Source organism: Equus quagga, chromosome 16, assembly GCF_021613505.1.
Source record: "Equus quagga isolate Etosha38 chromosome 16, UCLA_HA_Equagga_1.0, whole genome shotgun sequence".
Classification (NCBI taxonomy): Eukaryota; Metazoa; Chordata; class Mammalia; order Perissodactyla; family Equidae; genus Equus; species Equus quagga.
The window spans coordinates 61,120,048-61,147,939 of record NC_060282.1 but is presented as its reverse complement, the minus strand read 5'-3'; the positions used below and the strand labels follow the sequence as shown (position 1 = coordinate 61,147,939).

The 27,892-nt window shown below is 40.4% G+C and overlaps 1 protein-coding gene and 1 long non-coding RNA gene across 2 annotated transcripts in view; one reads left to right on the top strand and one right to left on the bottom strand.

Moving 5' to 3' along the window:
- Positions 1-1,433, bottom strand: part of NKAIN3 (sodium/potassium transporting ATPase interacting 3) — a 597,560-nt gene extending 596,127 nt beyond the window's left edge. Inside the window, exon 1 of the mRNA XM_046642312.1 lies at positions 1,128-1,433. Within this exon, the coding sequence (XP_046498268.1) occupies positions 1,128-1,181 (54 nt within the window). The 5' untranslated portion in view covers positions 1,182-1,433. The remainder of the gene's footprint in view (positions 1-1,127) is intronic.
- Positions 445-26,076, top strand: LOC124228062 (uncharacterized). Its single transcript, XR_006885626.1, has 3 exons — positions 445-642; positions 3,549-3,714; positions 25,425-26,076. It is a non-coding gene; the product is annotated as an uncharacterized LOC124228062 (long non-coding RNA).
- The last annotated feature ends 1,816 nt before the right edge of the window (positions 26,077-27,892 follow it).

The window sequence follows — 27,892 nt, the reverse complement described above, 5'->3', positions numbered from 1 at the left end:
GTGAAACCTTTTACAACATTCATGGGAACAAGGACTAACTACCAAAGAAAGAGCATTATTTCATCCCTCAGTTAAGGAGTCTTGCAAGGGTTGACACCCAGTAAAGCTCACTGAAAAGCCTTTTCCTCTTGCTAGTTAAAATACGCTAATGTTCGTGACTTTAAAAAACAAACAACACAGAAAAAAGCTTGGCAAAGCATCTACAGAATCTGTCTTACGTGTAATAAAAGGGAGTTTATTAATCTCTCACACACAAAAGTCTGACACAAAAGGTCTACGGCCTTGACCTCAAGTGACTATGGATTAGACCACAGGGCCAGCCTAGGTCCCAATAGGACATGTGGTAAGAGAAGCATTCGCTCCACACCGAAAGCCCTTTTACTGTCCACTCTGATCTCTTCCCATTCCACTCTGAACTTCCCATTACAGGCGCTCCCTCGGCAAGCTACCGCGCCAACGGAGCCTTTCAGAACGTTCTCTCCCCGATGAAAGCCGTCAGTCTGTCGCTATTTAAACGTGGAGCATTTCAACAAAATTTAAAGAGAAACTGGAAGGGTAGGGGTTGGAATACTGTTTAAAAACACAGCCAGACCTCCTTGCTGGAGCTCCAAGACTCAACAACCACCTTGCAACCTGCTGAAGGTAAGAACCACCTCACTCTTAACTAAGAGTTGAAGCTGCTTCTGTCTCCTCAGAACCTGGCCATTCCCATTCTTCTAACTAAACAACCTCACTGGAAATCATCGCAAGAAGAAAGAGCCCACAAGCTCCTGTGAAACTTCAGCAGGGATGCGGAGGGTGCTAAAGCCAGCTGTCCGACCGAGGGGCGGGGAAATCTCTCACTCCCCCGGCGCCTCGCCTGCCACCCCTGGACCTTGTAGCGACACCCGGCAAGGGTCCAGGGAACCCCAGCGGGGGGAGGCAAGAGGGAGACCGCGCCCTCCCGCAGGGCAGGGGCGACCTAGTGATTGTCCGCGAGGGAGGGCAGCGCAAGTCGGGGAGGCGGGGAGGGTGGGGGCCGGCGGGAGCGCCCGCCCCCGCCAGGAGCTGCGGATCTGCGGAAGGACCCGGGGAGGCCAGTCCCAGGGCAGGGGCCGGTCCCGGGCCGGGGCGCGCGGGGCACTCACCAGCTGCAGTGCGCAGAGGCAGATGAGCGAGCAGCGCCCGGTGCAGCAGCCCATGGTGCCGGCGGCGTCCGAGCGGCGCGCGCGGCGAGAGATCCGCGTCCTCCGGCGCCGCTGCCTCCCGACTCCGGAGCAGCCCCCGCCCGGCGCTTGCCCGGCCCGGCCCGGCCCGAGCTCGCCCGCCCCGCGGCCGCCGCCCGCCGCTCGGCGCTCTCGGGGTCCGGGCTCGCGCAGCGCCTTTGTTAGTTTCCCGGGCGGGCAGAGGTCAGAACGGCGCGCACGACCCGAGCGTCTGGCGGGGGTCCCTGCCTCCCACTGTGCAGGTCTGCTTCTTGGGAAGGGGGAGCCGGGCGGGCGGGGCGGGGGGCGGAAGGGAGGCTACAGATGGTGAGTGGGTGGAAGTCTGTTTAGGGGAGGGGAGTATGTAGGAGGTGGGCGTCTGAAAAGTGGAGTGGGCTGTCTGGGTTGGAGTGTGTGTGTGTGGTGGGAGGGGATGAATGAAAAGGAGTGCCGCTGAGGAGGATCGGCCTGGCTTGTTAAGAGTCTTTGGAGAAATAGGGAGAGGGAGAGAGAATGAGAATGAGAATAAGAATGAATATGAATGAACGTGAATTAGGGCGGCTGGTGGTGATGGAGATCCTCGGCGGCCAGTTTAACTGGAGAGATCCGGGCTGGGCTTTCTCTGGGGGCTGTGCTGGGTGTTGGGAGGGTGTTTGGAGGCGTGTGCAAAGGAGGAACAGGGTTTTGCTGAGCGGCCCCCGAGGTGGAGAGGATGGGAGTTGAGAGGGCTTGGTGTCCGGGGACGAAGGGTGTGGAGGCGAGAAGCCGAGGGCGGGCGGGCGCGGCGGAACGCCAGGCCGAGCTCCGAGAGCGCAGGGCTACGAGCGTGGGGGACGGGAGAGGAGTCGGTGGGCGCCGCGCGGCGAGTCCGCTCCCCCCGGCGCTGAGCGCGCAGCTCTGGGGTCTCGGGACCGGGGTCGCTCCAGCCTGCCGCAGTCGGTGGCCCAGAGGGCGCCCCTGCTGGAGTCTGGGAGGGAAAGTTAGACCGAGTTGGTTTGGCGCGGGGCGATGCGGCGGCGCTGAAGTGATGCGCTGGCTCGGAGCGTGGAGATAAACCGGGACGCCACAAGGAGACCTGGCTTAGGTTTCTCGACCTCAAGGCTCTTTGAAATTGTCACCAGACGCGAAAGAAGAGAAGGCGAGAAAGAAGAGGATGTGTGGCTTTTTCTAGGAATGGAGAATGTTTCCGGGATGAGGATAAATAAGATTTCTTCCCATAGAGACTTAAATTGTTTGAGCAGGACTTGGAAATACCTGGTCCCGGCTAGTTAAATCCCGGCTAACTCTCCGTGAATCCCAAGGACACTCCCTTGCTCCCTGTCACCTAGTAGAATAGTGGAGGAGATCTGCCGAGGGTTAAATTTCATCAGCGCTCGATGTCAGTTTTCATGGGCACATTTGTTGTACCTAGTGGAACTACGTGCGCGAGTAGCTAGAGCTGCCTACAAGAGCAGGGGCAAGGCTACCAGCCAATTGTCTCCGAAGAGGCTTTCTTCAGAACTTGGCACAGAAACCCCGTTTCTCACCCACTGCTGCCCTCCTGGGTCCTTATGGTAGGTTAGTAAAAAAGAAAAGGCAGGAGAGAAATTTTTGCTTTTTTAAAACATTCTCTCCATACGTGGAAACTCTGCTCTAGCCGTTTCTTCAGGGATTAAAGGGAATTCTTTTTTTTAATTTGTTTTGCAACTAACTGGCTCATTCTGACCTAAGTTTATAACTTGAAACAGTTATAGTTCCCAGGAAAATCCTTGCCTGATGTTTTTGAAATCCTAGTAGGGTCACACGAATAACCTCAGGATTTGGGTCAATAAAAGGCTCCAGAACATTTATTGTTTCTGCTCCACCTCTGTCCATTGTCTTAGAGAAGGGAAAAAATAGAATCAGAAGCTTTTTTTTAACCCATCCTGTAAGACATCAATGATCAAGGATTATGAAGGTATGCTTCTTTTTCGAAAAATAAACATAACTATCACCATTCATGATGAATGAAAACAAGAGGAAAAAAATGGACCCCGACAAATAATTTAGTATATAGAAAAGGACAATGCAGAAAGTTTCAGGCCATCGACCTTTCCAAAAGCTGTAGGAGGCAGCTGAAGAGAAAGAAGACATGAACAAGTCTTTCTGCAATTTTGAGGAATTATTGTAGGTTTTTATCTCCAGAGATTGTGATGAATGATGATGAAAAACATAATGACCCTTCCTTCCCTCCAAATTACATGTTTACCCCAATATCCTTTTTTCATCACTTTATTTACTTATTTATTTAGTAAGTACCAAATTTGCAGCTAACATGCATTGGGTCCTTGCCAGGCACCAGTCTAACAGCTTTATGTATATTTACTTATTTGTTCCTCACAACAGCCTATAAGATGGGTACCATGAGCATCCCCACTGAAAAGATGTGGAAATGGGAACAGCAAGTCCCATGGCTACTAAACGGATGAAGAGGAATGCAAAGCCGGGTAATCTGCCTCAAGAGCTCCTTGATTATACATTCACCATGCTGCCTCTGAAATTTAGGACACAGGTAACGCCTACACTGGAGCTAAGTGCTTGCTGGGAAGTAGCCATAGTAATTTGCATCGATCTGGCCTCCAGAGTCAGTGCCACCCATGTGGTATGATTTCAGGGGTCCAGGGGTGTCCTCCTGTACCTTTCCGTTTCCCACTGCCCTCTCTGCTGATCCACCCAGATTGGAATTTCTTCCTTGTATAATTTAAGACAATTGAAAACTCATTTGACTTTCAAAGAGAGGAATAGAGAAGCAAAGATAACACAATGCTAGTAACAAGTCTAGAAATTGTGAGAAGCTACTTTTATTTGTCTCTGAAGTCTGTTATTGTCATTTTCCAAATTGACCTGCATCCGGAGCTAAAAACCTTCCTCCCTTCCTTCTTTGTTTCCTTCCTTCCTCCATCATGCCCTCAAATATTTCTTACTTGCTTCATTTCTTAATAGCTTATTATGTCAAAGGCTATGCTAGTTGCCAGGTTTGCAAAGGTCAATGATAGTACTGCCTGCCCTCCCCTCAAGGGCTTGGAATGGAAAGAGAGAGATGTGTTAGTGAAGCAGAAGCCACTCAGAAGGAGGTTGGCACCAAGTGCTGTCACTGAGTTTTCTTCTTGTGAGGGTGAGGGAAGGTTTAAAAGAGGCCTTACCTGTCTCTTGGGGAGAGGAGAGGAGAAAAGAGTAGAAAATGACAGAGCAATGGGAAGGGTGCAGCCTAGAGAGGAGTTTGGAAAAGTCGATTGAGGAGGAAATAATACTCTAAGCAGAACAGCCAATCCAATGTATGAGTGGTTATGCCTCTTCCTAGCTGCAGAATCTCGGACAAGTCACTTTTCTTCCCTGTGAGTCCAAGTTTTTTGCTATGCAAAGTGGGTATGATGACATGACTTGTCCCATAGGACTAAGCCTGACATTTGTTCTTTATCCCCCATCTGCATGGCTCTTACAGCCTTGCCTCATGCAGGTCTCAGCCTCATGTCACTTCTCATAAAGGCCTTCACTGACCATGCCCTCTGAAATCACACCCCAGTCACTCTACTGTATTTTCATTCAAAACATTCATTTGTTTGCTTTGTAATTTTCTGTCTCCTCCATCAAAAACAATGCTTTCTCCAGCGTTTTTAACAATAGTTAGACTCAATATTTGTTGAATGAAAAAAGATAATGTGTGCACGTTTTTAGCATAATGCTTCACACATAATGTTGCATATGTACGTATACACACATCTATGCAGTATTACGTGTATGTAGTATACATGTAGTAAATGTAAGTAGTAAGCATATATTTATACAAATGCACCCATACTCTATTGACATTGAAGTCTATATTTTTTCTTTCTTCTATATTTTTTATTTCTCAACTTTTTTTGTAAGATTCCTTTTGAGAAACTCCAATTCTGTCTCCCTAAAGTTGAGAGAAGCCAATTGTCTACACCAAGAATAAGATAACTGGGTGGAAGAGAGCACGCCTAGAGACCAGACCTGGAAAAGCAGGTTTCTATTTCACAGAACTTTCAAATACCAGGATTTGAGACACCAGCTTGAAGGAATTATAGTTTCTCTTTAATTATTTCACTGTTCTTTTCTTTTTTGAAGCCTTCCAGTTCAGCATTATTGTTTGAGTGAAATAGTGTACCGTCTGATCAAGCATTCTTCTATCCCCTTCGAGAAAAGTACCTAAATGTGCCACTACATATGTGCCTTTTCTCTGGTGCCTGCTTGATGTTGGGCCCCTCCTTGGCCCCTTCTTGGAGCAAGCAAATTATAATCCTCTACGCCTCCTCCTACAACTGGCTTGACTTCAGGATTATCTGTCACACATTGTAATAACAGCATGGCTCCTCAGTTGGAGCAAAGAAAAGGTTTCCACTGGAGCAAAATTGGGAGACACACATGTGGAGAATTTGAAGCATGGCTGGAAGGCTGTGGTACATTAATGTGCTGCCCAATGCCTGTTGAGACCATCCGTCTAGTTAGAATTGATCCACTTGTTATGCATAGCAATGAAGGTCCCAGAATGTTGGAGGCAGGAGAAGACATGGCAGTTATAATTTCAATATTTTCTTACTCCCTAAGAAGAGAGATACTTCTAGCTATTTATTATAAGCACTTTATATCATAGGGCTGTTTTTTTTGGGAGGTGAGGTGAGAAAGAAGTAGGAGATGGATATGTGGTGTGAGAGTGTTTTTGAGGACACTGGAAAGCCTGGAGGTTTGTGAGAACTACGAAGAGAGAAAGAATAAGGAGATTCCTTTGGTGTATTTTGCTTCAAGAAATGTTAGTAATAACCAGTTTTATAATTTGAAAGGGGTAGCCAAGCACCACCTTTCTGGTTTCTGTTTGGGATGAAAAATAAGCCTCAATTAATATTTACATATCATACTCTTCAGTGGTCTGACAACACTGATCTTGTTGTTGCTATTATCATAATTAGTATTGCAATGATGTACATTTAGAGTTTTTCTAATGTCATTCACTGAGCAGCCCCGACTGACACCAACAAGTTCAAGCATTTCTCTCCAGGTAATTTATCGCCGAGTGTTGGCAACCGTTAGGGATTTCTATGCAACAAACGTTACTGCTTACCTCCTGTGTCAGAGTCCTCATATCGGAGACTCGAACACTTCCTTACTACCATTAAAATTTTCTCCCCTGCTGTCTGCTTTTCTCAAAGTTCCAGAAGATCAGATCAGACTCCTCAGCATAGTGGTTTATCTAGACCCCCTAACAATTGGCAGTAACAAAGGAAGAGAGAAGGTAGCATAACTAAAAGTAAAAAGAAAACATTAATACAAAGTCTTAGTGAGTCCTGATACCACCCAACATGTGTTTTGTATGTATGCACACATGTATTTATTTACCCATGTACTTATTGGATTACATTAAGTGTTCCAATGAGAAGACTTTTTTCTTTTTTCCCCCTCATTTTTAAACCAAGGAAATTAAAAAAATATTTTTATCCTTTCCAGTACCATCTATGAGAGAATATTTCTGTAAGGTGATGAACCTCTGCAGCAGACTTCCTCACATCCACCTGGTTCAAGGACCAGTCCTCTAGTATAGGATGATGCTTCTGTGAGATTTTAACATGGAGGAAGGGACATGGGATCTTTGTGATTTACTCTGGCACCTTTTTTTGTAAGTCTAAGATTATTTCAAAATAAATAGTTAAAAATAAGAAACAGTCATAAAATGTGTTACGCTTACACAGCAGGAGTATGCAATACTGAACAGACTGCCCATCAGAAACACAAAACCTAACGTAAAGTTCATTAGCTCAGGCTAATACAGAGGGAACTATTTTTCAGTAATATATGAATGATGGATCTTTTATTTGTCCATGGTATTTTAACATGCATATAAAACTCCCGAAAATTATTTTTTCCCATGCATTTTTATTCCAGAATGTTGGAGAATTTAAAAAAACAAATTAAGGATAGTACAATCACATAATTTCCCTTTATATTTTGAATGGGAAAATAAGATAAAATTGGTAGTGAGAGAAAACGAGTAATCATTAGTAAAATCACTGCGATATTCTGAAGCAGTCTTGAAAAGTAGAAGTGGCATCAAGGCCAAATGGCATAGATTCCTTTGGCATTTACTAGATCCCAGATATACCCTTGGTAAGGCTATGGTCTCACCTGAAGCAGATGCAACTCACCACAGAGAGCACATTTTATTACACAGTGTCTTCGCATCTTAGGTTTGCCTAACATGTTTTCCACAGTGTAAGGAATGGACAGATTTCAAATACAGTTTGTAAATATAGCTCAGTTTTTAATGTAAGTCATGTATAAACAAATTGATTACAATAAAAAAGTAAAAGTCACGAAATTCAATTTTTGGTTACAAACAACCCTGAGTACTTGCAAACAGGTCTTCAGGTGTGGAGCCAAATCACTGGTGCTGGGACAGAAGGGGAAATGCACAAGAGTAATTTTCCCAAGAGGCATATCCAGTCTTTGCCCTCACCATTTTAGTGCTCTCGGGGCCAACTTCCTCCTGGCAGCACCTGTATTTCACCTGCAGGGGAGGCTGCAGGTGTGAAGAATTACCACCTCCGAGGAGCAACCCTGGAGCCCCAAGTGATGGGAGTTGGTGTATAAATACCTCAGCATGACTCAGAGGTGCATATTCTGTATCGTTTCCAGAGTTCCCCAGCTTCGGTGGCCCACGGGGGTAATTTGTTTCATAATCCACCTTTCATTGGTCCTTCCCCTCTTGGTTTCAGATAATCCTCTTCAGTGTTTTCCTGGGCTAATCTCCCAAACAAATGGCTTGCATGTGAATTCTTGTCTAAGAGTCTGCTTCTGTAAAATCCCAAAGACATGCCACACTCACCTGGTCTTCCATTCTTGGCACCAGCATCTTGAATAAAGAATCTGTAGGATTCAATCCCATTTATTTGTACATGAAAACAACTTGAAGGATTCTTTAAATCCAGATTTTATAAAGGTAAGAAAAAGATTAGCAGAAAAGGACTTAACCCACAACGTAGGATCAGAACCGTACACAATTCCTGATCGCTAACCCAAACATCACGATATACTGCATACATATTGGAAATTTTACACCATGGGCGTGCTAACATGAATTTCCTGTTTCCTCCTCACTAAGGATTAGGAACACTTAGCAAGAGGTGACTAGAAAAATCAACTCTCTGTTTTGGTATGTATTTTTCTTCCAGCATTGATCGGTTCTGCCAAGCCTACTTGTAGATTTTCTGTATCGTGATGATCTCCAATGAAGTCATCTTGCCCTTCTTTGTGTCAAGACTCTTAGTCTAATTATACACCACATATTCTCAGTCTCTGCTTGTGTGTACTTCAAAACCTATTTTCAATACAAAGCTATCATCTCTTTCTTTTCTGTGTCCCGTTTTTATTGTTTTGCAACAGAAGGCCCAACACAAATCTCGCAAATATTCAGCTGTGGAAAAGATAGTGCTTAAGTACAAGTGGGAAACATGATTTCTTTTTAAATAAATACTTAAAAATAACACAAGTTATCATTTCTTATGTTCAGAAAAAAAGTTGCTTCTGACAAGGGTTTTTTCCTGCTTGTCTCTCTGATGAGTCCCTTGTATCTCCCTGTATCTCCAGGGAGGGCTTATTTCCCTATGAAGCAGAGCTCAGTTCGCTGAGTCCTCATTTTGAAAAGGAAAGGGGAGCTTTTATGTCTCTACCCCTTTTGGCAGAAAGAACAACTTCCAGATGGTGTCTTATTTTGAAATGGAAGCGGACACATACACCTGTGATACTTGCTGTCGTTTCGATTCAGGCTTTACGGCTTTACTTTTTAATTCCAGTCATGTGATGACATACTGATTAATGGGGCTGGGTTTTCTCCCTTAAGTCTCATTGGATAACAGACACTTCCAAGGTTGAAAGATGGAGAGAGAGGTCCATCTCAGCTAGAGATAAACTTGAATCTATGGGGACACACATCAAAGCACATTAGAAATAGAAAAGCTGCCAAAAGAACAATGCTGTCAGGGTTTTTCTGCCATAAATGCATACTATAAATGATTGCACTTGGCAGACAGTCTCTGCAGGAGGAGCCACCCCTTACACTGGGCATGAGTACATGTCAACGTTAATGCTTTGCCCAGATTTATAGTTCTAACGTGCTATTATATCTTTTAATTCACTTGGTTCTCAAAATAACTACAGAGGTATCTAGAATAAGTGACAAACACAGCTACTCAGTGGCTGCTATATCTTTTTCCACCTCATAGCCTTTGCTTACCATCAGCAAAATGCATGTAAACTGTTAGTTAAAACAAGTATTATTACCTGCTGTAACGAACAAATCCTAAATCTTAGTGACTTTACACAATAAAACATTCTCTGTCCCTCACACAAATGTCCCTAGTTGCTGGGGAAGATCTTCCATGTGATCATCCAGTGACTCAGCTCCTTCAGTCTTGTGACTTCATCCTCCTCCCATTCAGCTGATTGAAGGGGAAAGGGTGAGAGAATGCAGATTTGCATGTGGGAGGTTTTAAAGGGCTAGACCTGGAAAGGAATGCATCATTTCTGGGCTTATTCTCTGGCCAACACTCAGCCACATGGCCACACCCAAGTGCAAGGGAGGCTGGAAAAGGTAATCTAGCTCTACCAAGAAGAAAGAGAAGCAGGATTTGGAAAACCCATGGGACTCTCTGCGAAATACAGTATGCTGTTTCTAAACTCTCCATTTTGTCCTGTAATCTCCTCTACCTAGAATACTCCCTTCCTTTCATGTACTCCCTTTTCTAGAAAAGGTTCACCCATCATAGTAGCTGAGCTCAGATGTTGCCTCCTCTGAGAAGCCTTCCCTGATGTACTCATTCATCCCCATCCTCAATTTGTATAAGGTACCCCTTGTCTTATGTACTTTCACTCTTAATTATCCTCTATTATTGAATTATACGAGCTTTATTAACATTTTCTATCTTTAGACAGTGCATAATGGTAACAATACATATTTTTTGAGCTACTGAAAGAATGGAGCCCACCTTTCCTTTTATATTCTCTAGTGGCACCAAAATAGCAATCTTCCAAGGGGTGCATGGCTGACTTCATAAGAATCAGCTGTAGAGTTTATTAAACCTTGTCCCTAGCACCAACCCCCAAGTGATCATTCCTCCTCCCTTCCTCCTTAGGGTAGAGTATACTTCCCAACCTCACCTTGGGCTTGGTCATGTGTCTTGCTTTGACCAGTAGAAGGTGGGCAGAAGTGAGGGTGGGTCAGTTCCGAACACAGGCTTTAAGGGCCATCACGTGTTTTCATTCATCTTATGCTCCTGCCAACTGCCATGCAAAGAGCAGGACCCAGATGGCTGCTATTCCCTCAGTCTATGCTCTAGAATGACAGACATGTGGAGCAGACCTGAACCTAAGCCCAGCCCGGCCCAGCTGAGCCACAACCAACTTGCATGCCTGTGAGGAAGAAATAAGTGTGTGTAAGCCACTGAGCTTTTTAGCAATGCTTGTTACAGAGTCTTGCTGAAGCAAAAGCTTATAAACTCACACCTGATTCTTTTATAATTGGTCAGGATGGGGCTTAGAAACCCCAGGGTGATTTTGGATGCTTGCCAGCCACATTTGCAAACTGTTGTACACACTAGTCTCCTACTCAATAAAAGAAAAACCTAATATTGAGGCCTGTGGGACAGGTCATCTGTAAAGACTTTATTTTTGTTGTCAGCCATTTCCCCAATCCCACACCAGGAAACATGACTTCAGACAGGATCCCAGAAGTTTTCAGGTGGCAGTTGAACAGGAGCCCAGCTGCAGTGGGGGATCTGGGAGGCAGAAGAAGCTAGAAGTGAAGACTACTCACTTCCAACCTCAATGTGGGCAGGAGCGCTGTCTGAGCCTACTCATAGTCTCATGTAGGTTGGTGTATTTTTTTTCTTTCAACCTGAATTCATTGTTTTCCACTGTATTAAAATGGGCCAGATTACCAAATTTTATGTGATCAGTTTATTCTCACTAATCCTTAGGTAATAGATTTTAAAGGTAAAATAATTATGTTCTGCATAAATTCTAGTAATAAGAGATGTGGCTAACTGTGAATAGCATAATTCCTATTTCATGTACAATAAGGTATTTTTCCCTACATGCCTGGCTTATAGGATGCTATTGTTGGCTCTTTTTTAACATGCTTAAGTGATTTTTTAAAGCCTCTTTTTTAGGTCTACTAATGTCACCACATAATATTTCTCCAGTGATATGTGTTCTCTGTTCATGATTTGAGGATATGCAATAGGCACGAAAGAAGTCAACTCCATGATAGCGCTTCTTAGATGCTATGGTTCAGTAAGTGGCAAAAGTATTTGACTTTTACTATTTCTTTGGCAGAGTAGGGAAGGTGTAATGAGAAGAATTATATTTAACTCTATAAATACTATAGCTTGTTTCTTCCCATGATGGTATAAAAGGAAGACGAGATAGTCATAAGAACATTGAGAAATTTGTCACATCCATGAATCACATTAAGTAGGGAAATAGAAGACTTTTTCTTTAAATAGTTGACAGTAACCTTCATTTCAAATAGAGTTATAATCCCAAAGGACAAGCATTTTATGTCAGAATACTCCAGGACTCCTTTAGAATTTGTCAGAGGCAGCAGTCCTGGCTCATTCTTTGTGCTTGCCCTGCTCCTAGCATAGTTCCTAATTTTATAAATGTTTGTTGAGTGAATGGATGGGCAAATGGACAGTGGAGGGGAGGGAAGATTTCTGCTGAGTACAAATGAGAATCATTGAGGATGCTAATCCAAAAAGCTGTGCATGTGGTTAAAGAAACACATGCCAGAAACTTTTTCCCTTTATCCATATCCAAGGAGGGTCTCAGGCTCCCATTCATTGCCTGGGGCTTCTTGAGATGCCCATGCAGGTAAGTCTTCTAGATCAGCCTGTCCCTTCCTCAGGTGCTGGCTGACTCTGATACAGGAGCTTCAGAAGATTTTTGTCTGAGGTTATATTTTGTGTGGACTTCATTAAGTATTTTGTAGTATCATCAGTATTTTTAGAAAATCCTATTTTAAATATATCCTTTAAAAGATTGATATAAAAATAATGTAACTTTAAATTCATTTATGTTTATATCTCATGCTAGGAAATAACATTCTTCATTGAAATTGAAGCAGTTTTATGTAAAATGACTAAGGGGTGAAGTATTTGTAAGCAAACTGATAGGAAGAGTTTTATCTAAATGCTTTGCAAAAGGATGGTGCAGAAGAAAGCAGTCTTCTTATCATAACCAACATAGGAACCTGCTAGTAATCTGTGTAAATTTAACTTATTCTACAAAAAATAGGAGTGGATCCTCTGAGCTTAACCAAAAGAAGACAGGCAATTTTTTTCTCTCATTAATGCTTGGTCTAAGGCACAGGAATTCAGGCAAAACTTCCTCTCATTACTCTTGAGTCTAAGTCATAGGATGAGGGTAAAGTAAATACAACAAATTCTATAGCACAGCACAATCATTTTAAGCATAAACATCATTAGACAATCAAAAAAGTAAATGCAGATGGCTTAGTCATATTAAAAAAGCACACGATGATACTAATTTTGATCTTGAATGAGAAAGGAAAGCTCTGGGCACTCCAAGCCAGGTTCTAACTACAAGTTTGGCCTGAATCTTACTGTTCCTTATCTTTTAATGCCTGGAGCAAAAGCTTGGCTAATGGTGTCCAGCAGCTCTGCCCAGGAGACAGTCTGTTTCTAAAGCGTTTGGCTAAAGAGGGCCTGCGTTCTTCTCCCTAGGCCAAAGATGTCAGCTAGTCCTCAGCCCAGGGATGCAAGTTTCACCAGAGCAGGCTGGTGGTATTTTGCCTTCCCTACAGGAAATTAGAAACAACATTGTCTTCTGGACCTCCTTTGGGATCCAAGGCCTTTCACAGGCTCGTTCGGGCCGCTTATCCAAACTTAACTACCACTCTTTCTTAATATGACCTCCAAAAGCTACTGTAAATCTGGCTTCCTCTCCTTCCATTGCCTCTTTCTGAGATGGAGACATATGACCTGAGGGCAGAGAACAGGAGCTTTGCAAACAGACCCGGGTGAGTCTGACTGCCCTCTTCACAGACTCGTTGGGAGGGGGCCCCCTGAATAATAGCTATGATCATCTTCAAATCCTATTGCTTTTCCTTAGTCCTTCTTTCTTCTGAATCTACTGTTAACCTTCTTCGCTGGTCTTTTCTTCTCCCATCTGTCTGGATATTCTTTTCTTGTATGATCCAATGCAGTTTTCTTAAAAAGAATGTAATGACAACAATAGTAGGTCAAATATTTATTAAGACTCTACAATGAACCAAGTGCTGTAATAGGCATTGGGAAATAAAACCTTGTCCCACCATTAAAGAGTTTGCTGTCTGGAAGGAGAAATGAGATTACAAAGACATCATTGCAAACCTCATAACACGTACGTAATGTAGCAGCAGCAGCAGTAGTAGTATAGTAGTAAGAGACAATTAGAGACTAGGTTATTAAAGTTCTAGAAGGCCTGCCTGAGTAGCTTGAGCTTTATTCTGTAGGTCAGTTCTATCTAAACTTGTTTTATTAGGCACCATTATCAGAAAAAAAAAATTGAGAATACACCAATGAATATATATACCCACACCACAAAATCAATCCCCATTATTCACAGAATCTGTATTTACAAATTCACCTACTAGCTGCAATTTATTTGCAGCCTCCAAGTCAATGCTCTAGCGCTTTTGCAGTCATTTGCAGACAAGTGCAGAGCAGGGGGAAATATCTGTGTGCCTGATGCACAGGTTCCTTGCAGCAGTCGAACAAGGTCATGCTTCGCCTTCTAGTTTCAGTTCCCCTACTGTAAACGTGTCCTTTTCACAATTCATTTAGGGCCATATTTTTTGCATTTTTGTGTTTTTTCTTGGGGAGTTTTCTGTTTTAAATGGACCCCAAACATAGTGCTAAAGGACTATCTAGTGTTCCTAAGAGCGAGAAGGCTGTGATGTACCTTACGGAGAAGATATGTGTTAGATAAGCTTTGTTCCAGCCTGAATTATAGGGCTTTTGACTGTGAGTTCAAGGTTAATGAACCAGCAGTATATACTAAATGAAGTGTCTTTAAAGAGAAATATATGTAAAACAAAACCTTGTTTTATCAGGAAAATTTTTTTTCAGCTGGGCACACAAGGACAGATTATGATGAGTTTATATAGACAATTCAATGATTTTTTTTATGTTCAATTGATTATTAAGCCAAAATAAACATATCATTGGGTAAAAATTTTAATATAGTCTAACCAGAGCAGGGCCCTGGAATTTCACTAGTTGTTACTTCCATAATACATGCTTGATGAAGTCACCATCCTAACCTATTTTCCTATTGGCAGATTTGCCAGGTATTTATCTTCTGGTGTGCAATTTCTATTAGTGATTGCATCATGAAACCCATCACTGTCTTCTGGGGTCTTTATAGGAAACAAGATTACCATCCTTGACCCGTGGAGTCAGAGAGACCACAGGAGGAGTCTTTCGGAAAGGAGGGACATGGTGGTAGCATAAAATGAGACAGAAAGGCCAATATTTCAGTCTGAGGAAAGTTAGAGAGCATCCTTATCAAGAAATATTTCTATCAAGTGCTAGATTCAGAGAGTGGACTATAGGAGTTTGCGATTTCAAAGATGAAGGAATTCTGGCTAATATAAAGGTCTGGGCCACTACCATGAGAGGAAGTGGCTAAAGCTGATGGGAAGTGAAAATAGTTAGAAATCAATTGGTCAAATTCTACCTCCCTGAAAATGGCAGAAACTGGGATTGGAAAAAAATCCATGAACCAAGCACTAAAGTTCTTCCTAAATGCAGAAGAGTGACCCAGAAGCTGAAGATCATATGGAAGTGGGCAGAACAGTGGTATTATAACCTGATGCCATGAGGTTCAGTACATCTTTATTTAAGAATGGAACAGTAAGTGTTTGAAAAACCTTAGAGTAGATTGCTCTAGGTTCAGAAATCGGCAATTATATGGGGGAGGGAGCAGCTCTCACCTTCCAGGAAACCTTTATTCTCTTGGGAGTGCAAGGATGTGGTAGAAGAGTACTATGAAGATGATTAAAATATAGAAGAACTTACTTACAATACTGTTGGATTCCGCTGGGCACAGTCTAAGGGGTACAGAATAAATAGGAAACAGTGCTTGAGAATGAGTCAAAGGGTAGAAGAGTAGAACCACAAGAAGTGGCCAGAGAGGCCTGACTTTTGGTTTGGGCCCAAGATAAGAAGAATGGAAAGAATTTACCAGCCAAGAAAGGTTCCTAAATTTGATATTAACATTATCTTAAAGTTAGAATTGGCTGCAAGTCTCAGGTGTTATCAGGAACTGGTGTGTACAAGACTTTCCTCTTTGTGGCACACTGAGTATCTCATAGCATGTGGAAAGGTGTTGTTCCAGCACAGTTTGCTGAACTGTGGTCCAGGTGTGGGCTGAGGTCCTAAGATGGTTTACAGAGCTCTTTATCATCCATCTTCATCTTGTAGTATTTCTCCCTGGCACAACTAAATGTCCAACAACATTCCCCCCTCCACAATTGGGCTCCAGATGAGCATGATGCTCACGTCCTATCCACCTTCACCTGAGGAATTCATAATCAAATTCAAGCATCAACTGAAATGTCCACTGCTCTATAAAGTCTTATCAAACTGCTCCTCCCCTCCCCAAGCTTCACCAAACTAACTCCTCCTTCAGGCCAAAAAGTTCCCAGAGCACTTCAGTCAAACTGAAGGTGACCTGGAGGGGCAGAATTGGTTGAAATTAGATAGAATTGATGTGCCCTGAGACTCCTAAAGACATGTCTACTGTCCATATATAATGGAGAAGACGTTGGCAAAGTTTCGCTGTAAATCCACATGAAACGCATATATCTGGCCAACGAGAGCCAGCAACATGTGGTAAAACCTCTAGACCCTGATTACCTGGGCCTGAATCTCCCGGGGATTAGCTCCAAGGCATTGAGAAGCTTTCATTGCTTGCATTTCCTTCTCTGTAAAATGAGGATCATGAAAAGGTATTTAACACAGAAGTGTTATGAGAATTAGATGAGTACATTAATATAAAGCCTTCCGAACTTCCCCAGACCAATAGAGTGTGCAGTAAGAGGCAGGTATTATTTTGATTAGTACGATTTTTAAAATTCTCTTGATTTTAATTGAAAATTAATGTTGAATTTACATAATTGATTTTTTCTTTTGTTTTTGTTCACTATTTTATACGTTTGTTTTTCTCTTTCTTTTGGGAGAATTCAAGCAGTAAAAAGGAAATTATTAAGAAACACATTAATTTTCCCTAAGGTTAATATAGCCCATGCTTCTTTTCAAATTATGATTTATTTTTTTTTACACCTAAGAACATACACACAAACGTATATTTAATAATCATTTGAAAGTAATTTTAAGTAGCTATTTAAGAGCTGATCTCATCATATTCTATCCATAATCCTCGAAAAAAGAGATTTCTATAAAGTTTTTTAGATGGGTAAAGCAAAATAAGAATATGTTTAGACAGTATGTTTAAATTAGCACAAAACTCTACTTCTTTTTTCTCACCAGTTCTTGATTTTACAAGTCTGTGTATTATTTTAGACAGGGATTCCTTACTTTCAATTCTTATTAGAATCATGTGGGAATGTAAATACTGGCAGCTTTTCAGATGAAACTGCTAAGTGAAATGTATTCTGCGCTTTAGTGGAGCTTTACTCCACTCTTAAAATAAAATAGCAAGAGGAAGATTTTAAGACTTGAGGTCTATTTATTAACAGGCTGCTTAGGGCAGCATTTGTACTGTCCTTTCCTGGAAATCTTACTAACTCAACACGAGCCAATCCATCAAGGCTTCACAAAGGAGGCGATGAAAAGCAGGCCTGTCTCCTGCACTTAAAATTGAAATTAGCCTGATTGGATTGCACAAAGAGTCCTCTGCAGTCAGCCCTGGTTGACTTCAAAGGATTCATATCCATGAAGGAAAAAAAAAATCCAAAACTACAAAGAGTTGAGAATCTGGCACAAATAATGCCATTTTTTCTTAAAGCTTAAAACAAAAACAAAACAAAATCTTGCTATTTCCAAACAATTAATTTGAAAACTATGTTTATTTGATGTCTATTTGTCATTTAATAGATACAGTTGACTCTAAATATTACCACTCAAATTTAAGTCAATTATCTTTATGTAACTTATAAAATGCATCTTGCTTTGGTAAGTGAAGAAAATCAATGATATTTCTGAAATTTTGTTATGTTGTTGACCATTTATAGTAGATGTGGCAAACATAAATGTGTGCAAGGCTGGCAGGAGGTATGATGGAAGCAGTTTGGATGGGGAATGTGGTGAACTGGGAGGACAGTCTTGTTTAAAGGGAGCAGCAATTACTCAGCATTGGCCAATTGTTGCCTTGCAAGGAGCTGAATCAGCATTGCCAGCCCTAAAGATTGTCAAGAGAAGGCTGAAAATTGGATTTTTATGTGATCTCTCCCAATTTTCCCACAATTGCAATTAATGAAAAAATTAAGACTCTCCGTGGGCTAACAAAACAAGTTATATTTATCATATTTCATAGAGAAATCAGTTACAAGGTTCTGTGGCTCAAACGATTGAAGATCAGGTTTGCAAAAATTAGTAATTGAAGAAATCTCTGCTTCTTCTAAGTTGGTAAGGTGAAAATGTTGCTCAGAGGTCAGTGGCAGGTGCCTCAAGGCTTCAGATGCCAAGTTCAGCTTCTTAAGCAGGAGCCTAGGAAGTTGCATTTCTGGGGCTGAGTCATTACTGCTGTCTTTGAAGCTGCCACCATGAGGACTCGCACTTCAGCTGCTACAGCTGTAGGGAATATTGTCATTACTTCCTGAATTATTCCCAGTGCTACCCCTGTAGCCTCCATTATGGGGATTCCTCAATGCTGCTGCTGCTGAAATCAATATTTTTACTACTTCCAGAACTGTTGCCATTGCAGCTTTATTATCACTGCAGCTACCACCGGAGATAGCTTCAGATGCTGGAACCAGGAAGAGAGTCACTTCTCTCCTCTAGCTGTGTGATTTTCAGCCAGTTCCTCCCATAGGCAGATGACAGAAATGATATGCCAATTTCCTTAAGAGTATAGATGCAAAATTCTGAAAATATCAGAAAACTAAGTTAACCCATATATTAAAAAAAATCATCAGTAATGCAGAATAATGGCATTGGTTTTATCTAGTGATGCAGGAATGCTTTAACAATAGAAACTCTTGTAATGTCATTTACCACGTTAACGATTGAAGGAGGGAAAGTAGGATTATTTCAGAAGATGCAAGAAAAAACATGCTAAAATCCAATATCCATTTAGATTAAAACTTTATACCAAACTAGCACTAGAAGACAACTTTCTTAATTTGATATGTTTATTTATAACAAAACCATCAACACTATCATATTTAACGTTGAAACCTAATCAATATTTTCTATCAAAGCTAGGAAAAGGAAAGAGACATCTGCTGACACTGCCTATATTTATCATTGTCCTAGAGATCTCGGCCAGTGCAGTAAGACAGGACAAAGAAATGTCATAAAATTAGAAACAGAAAAAAACACAAATTGCCATTGTTTGAAGATGTTAAAATTACCCATAGAAAATCTGTAGTTAACACTGTTCAAATCAATAAAATTTTTAGATATAAAGTCAAAGTAAAAAAAGATCATTAATATTGTAATAAAACAGCAGCAACCAATTAGAAAATATTATTTTAGAAGTATAACATTTATAACAGCATAAAGCATTAATGTACCTAAAAATTAATCCAGAAAACATGTATATGATCTTTCACTTAATTTTATTGACTGGCATAAATACCTATATATACCTAAATTAAAAATAAAACATGAAGATACCCTGTTCATGGATAGAAAGGCATAGAATCATAAAGATAGCAATTTGTAAATTTATGGTTATTCCAATAAATACTCCACTAGCATTTTTCTTAGAACTTGACCTTAAAAGGCATATTGAAAAATCAATGGAAAGGAAGAGCCAAGTTTATTTTAAAATATAATGCCCTATCAGATATTAAAACTTTTATAATTAAAATTGCTTGCTTTGACTTAATGATACACTAATAAACCAATGGGGAAAAAAATGGAGCATCAAGAAATAGATCCATGGATATGCTGAATATTTTGGGCTTGTAATAAGAGATGAAATATGACAAATAAGTGGAAAAATTGTGCTGTTTAGTAAACGATGCTGGGATGATTGACTATCCATATATAAATAAAATCTGTATTTTATATCTTATCACAAAAATCCACTTTGGTTAAAGACTTAAATATGAAAAATAAATCTTTAAAACATTTAAAAGTGCAGATAGGAAACTAATGACTTTGGTGTAAGGAAGGATTTATTAAACAAACACAAGAAAATATGAAGACCAAAAGAAAAGACTGATAAATTAGGCTACATGGAAATTAAAAATTATAGGCATCCTAAGTAAAGGTTAAATACAGCCAGAAAACTGAATGCGATATTTACAAAATATGAAACTGCAAAATTTAGTATCCGTTTTATATCAAAGATCTCTACAAATCAATGAGATAATTCAATAGAAAAAATTGGTTAAAGACTCTGACACAATATTCACAAAAGATGATAGAAATGAATGGTGAATTATTATGGAAATACAGTTTAAAACAGCAAGGTGCAATTTAACAAGTATAAAACTGTGACCTTTGCCAGTGTGAAAATACAAAACTATGGCAGGAACTCATGTACTGCTAAGAGGAATTTAAATCTGCCACTTCGGAGAGTAATTTGGCAATAAATGATAAGGTTTAAAAAAACATAAAATATATGTATATGTATATAAAAATACAAAATATATGTATACATATATATAATATGTATAATAGCAACCAGAAATTCCACCAGGTAAATCTTCCTAGAGAAATCCACACCCATGTACAAAAAAAAGGTATGTCCAAGGAGGTTGGTTGGATCATTATTGGTAATAGCTAAAAATCAGAAATAATTTAAAAGCCTATTACTAGGAAAATGGAAAAGTAAATTGTGATATGTGCATAGAATGTAAAACTATACATTAGTTAAAATTAATTATCTGAATATATATGAATCAACATGGATGAATCTGGAAAAACAATGTTGAATCTGGAAAAACAATGTTGAGTGACAACAGCAAATGTCAAAAAAAAATCTAAAAAATGATATAATTTATAAGAAATGTAAAAGCACATGTAGTAACAGATTGTTTACAGCTACACACATACCTGGACACATACAAACATTGGGATATTTGGGAAATGGGATGGGAATAGGAGTTCAATTATATTAGTAAGATTTATTTCTTATAAATGAAGGATCTGAAGCAAAAATGCTAAATATTTACTTTGAGTGTTTTAATAAAGAAAAATTAGAAGATGGAAAGAATGATTTTAACAAATTTAACGCAGGAGCTTTTTTCATTTTTATGTTATCTTTTTATATTATCTTATATTTGCTTATCCTAATATCAGTGCGTATTATTTTAATTTGCAATATATGGAAACTAACACTTATAGATTTTTCTTCTTAAAAAAAACCCTTTTATTTATTTTGGTCTTAAAGGCTTAAATATTTTTCATACACAGACCCAGGCTTTGCCTCCCAGAAACATATGCACATGGCAAACACACCAGTAGTCAGGAAAGTACTGAACTTAGAGGCTCTTGGTGTTGCTTCTTATTGTCCTTCATATCCTTTATTGGCACCCATTCTTCATCCTAGAAGAGTCCAAAGAAGGCAGATACAAGTTTCTCAGCTGCCATGGTCTGTTTGGGCTGCTGTAACAAAATACTCAGACTGTGTAGCTTATGAGCAACAGAAACTTATTTCTCACAGATCTGGAGGCTGAAAGTCCAGGATCACAGTGCCGGCAGATCCGGGTGTGTGGCTGGTTGAAGGCCCAGCCCACTTCCTTGTTCATAGACTGCCGTCTTCTCGCTGAGTCCTCACATGGTGGAAGAGGCAAGAGATCTCTCTGGAGCTTCTTTTATAAGAAGAGTAATCCCTAATCCCATTCCTGAGGGCTCCACCCTCATGACCTGAGCACCTCCGAAAGGCCCCATCTCCTAATACCGTGACATTGGGCTTTAGGATTTCAACATATGAATTTGGAGGGGACACAAATATTCAGAACATAGCACCAGGGCTGTTCAGGTCCTCCTACTTAATATCAATTTTGCCCTGAAGGAAATGCATTGCCACAGTAATTTACCTAATGAAATCACTCCAACTTTTTGACTCAAGCCACACCCACTTTTGGAAAACTGTATGTCTCTCTCCTCCAGCGAGACTCTCACAGGATATAAATTTGTTAGAGTCCACCTGTGGACAGTCCACTCAGTAAAGTAACATGATACTAAAATATCTATGAATCCATAAATCAAGGTGTTACACCCTGTGTTGCTGTGCATCCAGGTGGCTCTGCTTAACTTTCTCGGAGTGTGTAAATTCTTGGACAATAAGGATGCCTCATTTGGCATTTTGATCGAATATGTCACCCTCACCCATCAATTTAAACTATCAGGGTGGGATTGTCAGCCCTGAGTAGAAGGCACTCCACCAGCATTGGAGCAGTATTTCCCGTAACATATGACTACAGGGCTGAAGTTGTGTAAAGGCTGAAGGCATATTATTCTTATTCCATAGATTGGAAAACTGGAGCCCAGGCAGGCTAAATAACTTGCCCAGGGTAGCATTCTGAGTGTAAGGCAGTGGCAGTGTTTAAATCCTACTTTTCACTCTTCTCTGACTTGGGATAGTGTAACATACTTGAGTACTGACCAAAATCCACAGCTCTAGCCCTGTCACAGCACTCTCTTTTCAAACAAAGCTGTTAGGTAGATGGTTAGAAAAGTGACAGTGGTATGGATTCCGGGAAATGCTGTTGCATCAGTATATCACTGTCTTTCATGAGTAACCATAACCCACCTTAGAGAAACTGCATACGCTGAGAAGTTGGAGTTCTCCCTTCCCTGAAATCAATCAATCTGTAAATTCCTATTAACTGAATAAATGAATAGCATTTCAGTATCAAGTCACAAATACTCGAAGGAGGCAGAGAAGACCATTTTTATAAAACAATCTCAAATTTTCCTGCAGATTCATCTTGCAATTTGTACACCCACCTGCTGTATAAGATCAGCTCCTTTTATTCACTGTGGGTACTATAACCCTTTTAGAAATAGTAAATATTTTTATGATCACATGAGTAACTACCCAAATAAAAGGCAATAGATGAACCAATTATCCCAGGGCATAAGCTTATCCTTGGAATGAAATTCGATTGTTAAAAGACTTTGGATCACTTTTTTTTTCTATTTTAGGAGTACCAAACTAATTCCCAAATAAAATCTAAGGCACTAAGATAATCTGATTCAATAAAAGAAATAGCACCTTTATGCCCTTTCTAATGCAGAAAATTAATTTCGTGCCATTTTTGAAATGTCAGAATTTACACCCAAGATTTCTATGAACTAAAATCAATAAACTAATAATAAACAGTTAAAGGAAAAAAACTGAAGTAGTGGTGTTATCAAAGGGGTTATATGATAATGCTTTCCATTTACTAAATAAAGATTTTCTTATATTTTCCTAAATATAAATTTTCAAAGAAAATAGAATGTTCTGTTAACATAGGAGAGACACTCAAATGGGGTAAATGAATTTCTTTTCCTATTTTGAATAAAATAAATGTCAGTCAGTTGGCCCATGATATACCAAGTGAGATACACAGAAAAAAAGAATGTGATTAAATAGCTTCTCATTTGGTGCATTGTTTGTATATTCAGTCTTGATGATAATGCACTCAAACACAATCCATCACTGATTTTAATTTCCTTTATTGTCTTACAGACGGATGAAAAGGAAAGAGAATTAAATGAAGGAGTTGTTTAGCCAGGCTGTGCACCATCTCTTGGTACAGATGGCACACACAGGCTGTGTTCTTTGCAAGATGAGTTTGGCTAAGCAGCAATGCCCACCTCTCCCAGTCTATGCTGCCCACGAGCACTTACCTAGGAGATGGAGTTAGAAAAGACTCATTACCTGACTTTTTATTTGTAGGGATCATAAAACAATGAGCTTAATTTTCATGAATCACGTAATAAAAAACAGTCTCATATTCTGTGCATGTTACATGTTTTAAAATTACAAGATCAATAATAGATGTCTTTGATGCTACCAGGGACTCACTGATCAAGAGTATATTTGCTAATCCTTTTTCTTCTAATATGGTTGGCAATTCCTGATTCTCTCATCCTCCCTCTTTTCTTTTCTTTCTTTCTTTCTGTTTTTCTTTTGGTGAGGAAGATTGCCCTGAGCTAACAACCATTGCCAATCCTCTTCTTTTTTATTTTTTTCCTTGAGGAAGGTTGTTGCTGAGCTAACATCTGTGCCAGTCTTCCTCTATTTCGTATGTGGGATGCCTCCACAGCATGGCTGATGAGTGGAGTAGGTCTGTGCCTGGGATTCAAACCCGCAAACCCCAGGCCTCCCAAGCAGAATGTGGAGCTTTAACCACTTGGCCACGGGGCTGGCCCCTCTCCCTCTTTTTTTAAACTATACAAACATAAATCAGAATTTATATTATAAAGTGAATGAAATTATTGTGTACAGATAATGATAATAATTTTTTCTTCATTAGGTTGAATATTTTTTGCAGGAGTAGAGTAAAACCTAAAAATATGATCTATAATCAGAGATCTGAAATTTCTTAAGTTTTATGTCCATTGAGAATATAGGGGTTTTAAAGCCTTTTATTCAGCACCCAGGTTTACTACCTGAGCATATCAGTTCTGAAATCCTTTAGCTTGAGAAAATGTTTCTTCAGGAAACTTCTTCAAAATGCTTGACTTTTCCTGGAAATTCATACATATAGCCTCTTATCTTTGACATTCGTCAATACAAATGGTTTAAAAGGTAAAGTACTTGGTGACTAAACAAGAATGCCTTCTTTCACACAACCTTCTCTGATGCTCAAGGGGACATGACCTCTCCCTTCTTGGGCCCCCAACATTCTCCACCTCTCATACAGCACCAAATGCCCAAAGGGTGTTTATTTGTTTCTAAGAATCTTATCCAGTTGACTGTGTGCTCCTTAAAGGATAGAGCCATGACTTCTCCATTCCTTTATCCCCAAGGGCCAAGGACAGTGCTTAGACAGGTATGTGAGTTCAATAAAATGAAAAGGACAGCTGAAAAATCCCCATATTAAAAGAAAATCCACTTTTGTGTCCCTTGTCATTGATTCTCTGGATATTTCTGAATAGTCCAGAGCACACTTAAAACATTTCATGCTGTTCTGTGTTCTTTTATGTGATGGTCAGTCAGGTGTGGCCACAAGAGGAGACACAGGAGAGATTTGGGAAAACAAAGTTTATTATACTCACAGGTCCCTGGCACACAATACGGAGCCACGTGGGGAAGACTCAGGGTAGTGAGGAGGCAGAAAGCAGGAGCAGAGTGAGGGGAAAGCTGAGGCTGGACCCTTTATTGGGGGTTCCAAGGGAAAGGCAAGGCGTAGCAGGGTAAAGAGTTTAGGACTGACTAGTTTGAATGATTTCAGTGGGCTCCCAGCTGTATGGGTGGTCCCTAGTTGCCTGGTACCTGGCCCTGGGATGATTAAGGCAAAGGCATATTGCCTCCTGGGGTGCGTGGGGCTGATATTGGTTAATTTGATTGGTTCCAAATCCAAATTCAGATTGGTTAATTTGCAAATCAAAGGCATGCTTTGGGCTCGGTCCTTTAGCTACAGAAGGGGCAGTCTCTCCCTAGCCAGAAAGGTTTTAAAATGCAGAAACATTACGATATACAGAAAATTAAAAATATATATAAACAATACACACATCCTCATGGAAAGGTTCATGCAAGGTAGGAATCAGGGAAAATAGTGGTCTGTCATTACCTTCAGGGTCACAGCCACTTCTCTGCACCACTGTCTAATTCTCCTTTCCTCTCCCAATATGAACCCTCCTGGTGGCCTCTTGCTTATTCCCCATCTCCTTATTAGGTGGTATGTAGTTGAATGAGAAGAGCAGGGACAGAGTGGTGCCCAGTCATGGAAGTAAGGAAGGCAATTTATCAGTTTGCTTTACCAGAGGCATTATGTGGTATAGAGGCCGAGGATTTGAGGATTGAAGTGTGAAACTCTCTCTTCGTCTTGTTGATTTCACACTTCCTTTCTTCCAGTTACCCCTGCAAAAGAAGTAACATACGGAACCCTGTGAATTAGGCTGACTTCATCCTGGAATCACAGCGGGGCTTAAGGTCCCAGACCGCCAGCAGTATGGAGAATGGAGCCAGTAGTGGTGATTTCTCCATTTTTGCCTCTTCGTGAGCCTCACCAGCCCAGGCATGATGCTCTTTTCCACGTCCTAGGACTTCCCACTCTGACACAGGTCACCCAGTTCAGGAACCTACTCCTCCACACATCCATCGGGGGCTCTGTCAACAGCCCCCGAAGCAGGTGCAGACCTGGAAGACTCCGTTTCATGGTCTGGCACTTTGGCTCCACACTCATTTTCTACATTGCTGCTGCAGCTACTGTTCTCCCTTGTGCTCTCTGAAACCACTGCTGACAGATCCTGAGTGGCCCCTGGCAAATAGGTATTCTCATTAGTGTAATGTGTCAGTTAAGAGAACCCAGTTACACTAATTTTCCTCTTTGGGGATATTGTGGGACATCAGTTATTATTTCCTGATTGTTCCAATTCAGTAGTTTAGTCTATTGCAAGGGATTACATCAAAGAATGTTAGTCTTCCCAAAAGCATTATTGCCATTTTTGATCTACAAAAAGTATTCTACATTAATTTGTTTTTGATCTAAAAAAGGTATTCTATATTAAACTGGGAGAGTAAAGAATAAATGCTCATAGATAAATTCTGATTATTTCCTCTCTTCTTATGGAATGTTTTTATAAAAACCTCCAGCCTGAAAATTCTTTTCCTGCAGCTCTTTGTCTGACCTATGTTGTCAGAATTTGGTGTATGCTATTCAAACCTGTTCCCACTTTAATCTCTAGGGCATTGAGAATATAACCTAAAGAAGATATAATCCTAAAAAATTAAACTATAGCTTTTAGGAGGTAAAACCACCATGAAAAATTAAAATCTACTTCAGTGCACATAAAATAGTTAGAAGAGACTTCCCAAGGCTCATACTTCAAGGACAAATGATAGGAAAACTAATAGCTATGTTCAAGGTTGCAGGTATCTTCTCCATCCTCACAATGGACTGTAGATACCAGGTTTAGAATGCTACTGAAACCTATTACAATCAATAATAATAATCATAAAAAAGCATGTCCCTATAACTCCATGGAACTACTTTCCATAAATTTTTACTTAATGGAATTGAACTGAAAGTGGTTCTAGGTATTCATAGCGCTCTTGTTGCCATGTGGGGACACAGCACAAGAAGCTCCCTTAATTATCAAACCTCAAGGTCAAGGAGAAGAGAAAGACTGCCTTTTTGTTTCCTCCTGTCCTGAAATGTGGCAGTGTACTAAGTGGCCACACTGAAGGAAGGCAAGAAACAAAGACATAAACAGCAAACATCGTCCCCAGGAAAAGCAGGCAGAACATGCAATGGAACAAATATATCATATATACCGCATCTTCTTTATTCATTCATCCGTTAATGGGCACTTTGGTTGTGTCCGAGTCTTGACTCTTGTGAATAATGCTGCAGCGAACATAGGGGTACAGATATCTTTTCAAATCAGAGGCTAAATGGGGGGGGGAGAGCAAAAGGAGTAATGGGCACATGTGTATAGTGACAGATGGCAACTAGACTTCTGGTGGTGAATACAATGTTGTCTATACAGAAGTCGAAATATAATGATGTACACCTGAAATTTATATAATTTTATAAACCAATTTTACCTGAAAAAAAATAGGAGAACAAATATATAATGTATCCAAAGGAAACGGAAAAAGCACTTTCCCCTTGTTATAAATAAAGAGAATAAAATCGCCAGCAGAAGAAAAATGTGCACACAATGGAAGGCCTTCTGTACTGTGTGATTCATTATCCATGTATTTTTGCAGTGATATACTTCTCTGATTCCGTATGCCAGGCAACTGGTACCTAATTAAAAATAAGACTGTGTAAAAAGAAAGGTGAAAACAAACATTAAGCGAAATGATCAAATTTCTCTGAAGGAAGTTGAGGGGCACCAACGATTGCTTTAAATCACCATCTCAGACCTTGTAGAGATTATGCCTTTAAGCTTCCATTTCCTTTTCTACCTCACAAATTGATTTGAGAAACAATGAACTGCTGTTTGTAAAGCACTTATATCCTTAAATAATGATTGTAATCGGAAGGCAGATGATGGTCAAAGGAAGAAGTATTCTTTTCAGAGCTGGACCGGTTTTATCCAGTGACATCATCTCTGGACGTCTCCCGTTGCCTGGGCCGGCATGATATTCTAATACCTGCACCTCATCTCTTGGGAAGCAGCGAAGAGTTGTCCACAGCAACCCTCAGACACTGAGTACTTGATTTCCCTATGAGATCAAAGCTGCCACTCTCAGCTTTCTCTTGGGAGATAAAATCAAGAGTCGTTTGTGCATCCTCATACCAAAAATTAAAAATGAGTTAACTCTGTCACTCCACCTGGAAGAGAAAACTCATGGCATTCAGTCTGCCCTGG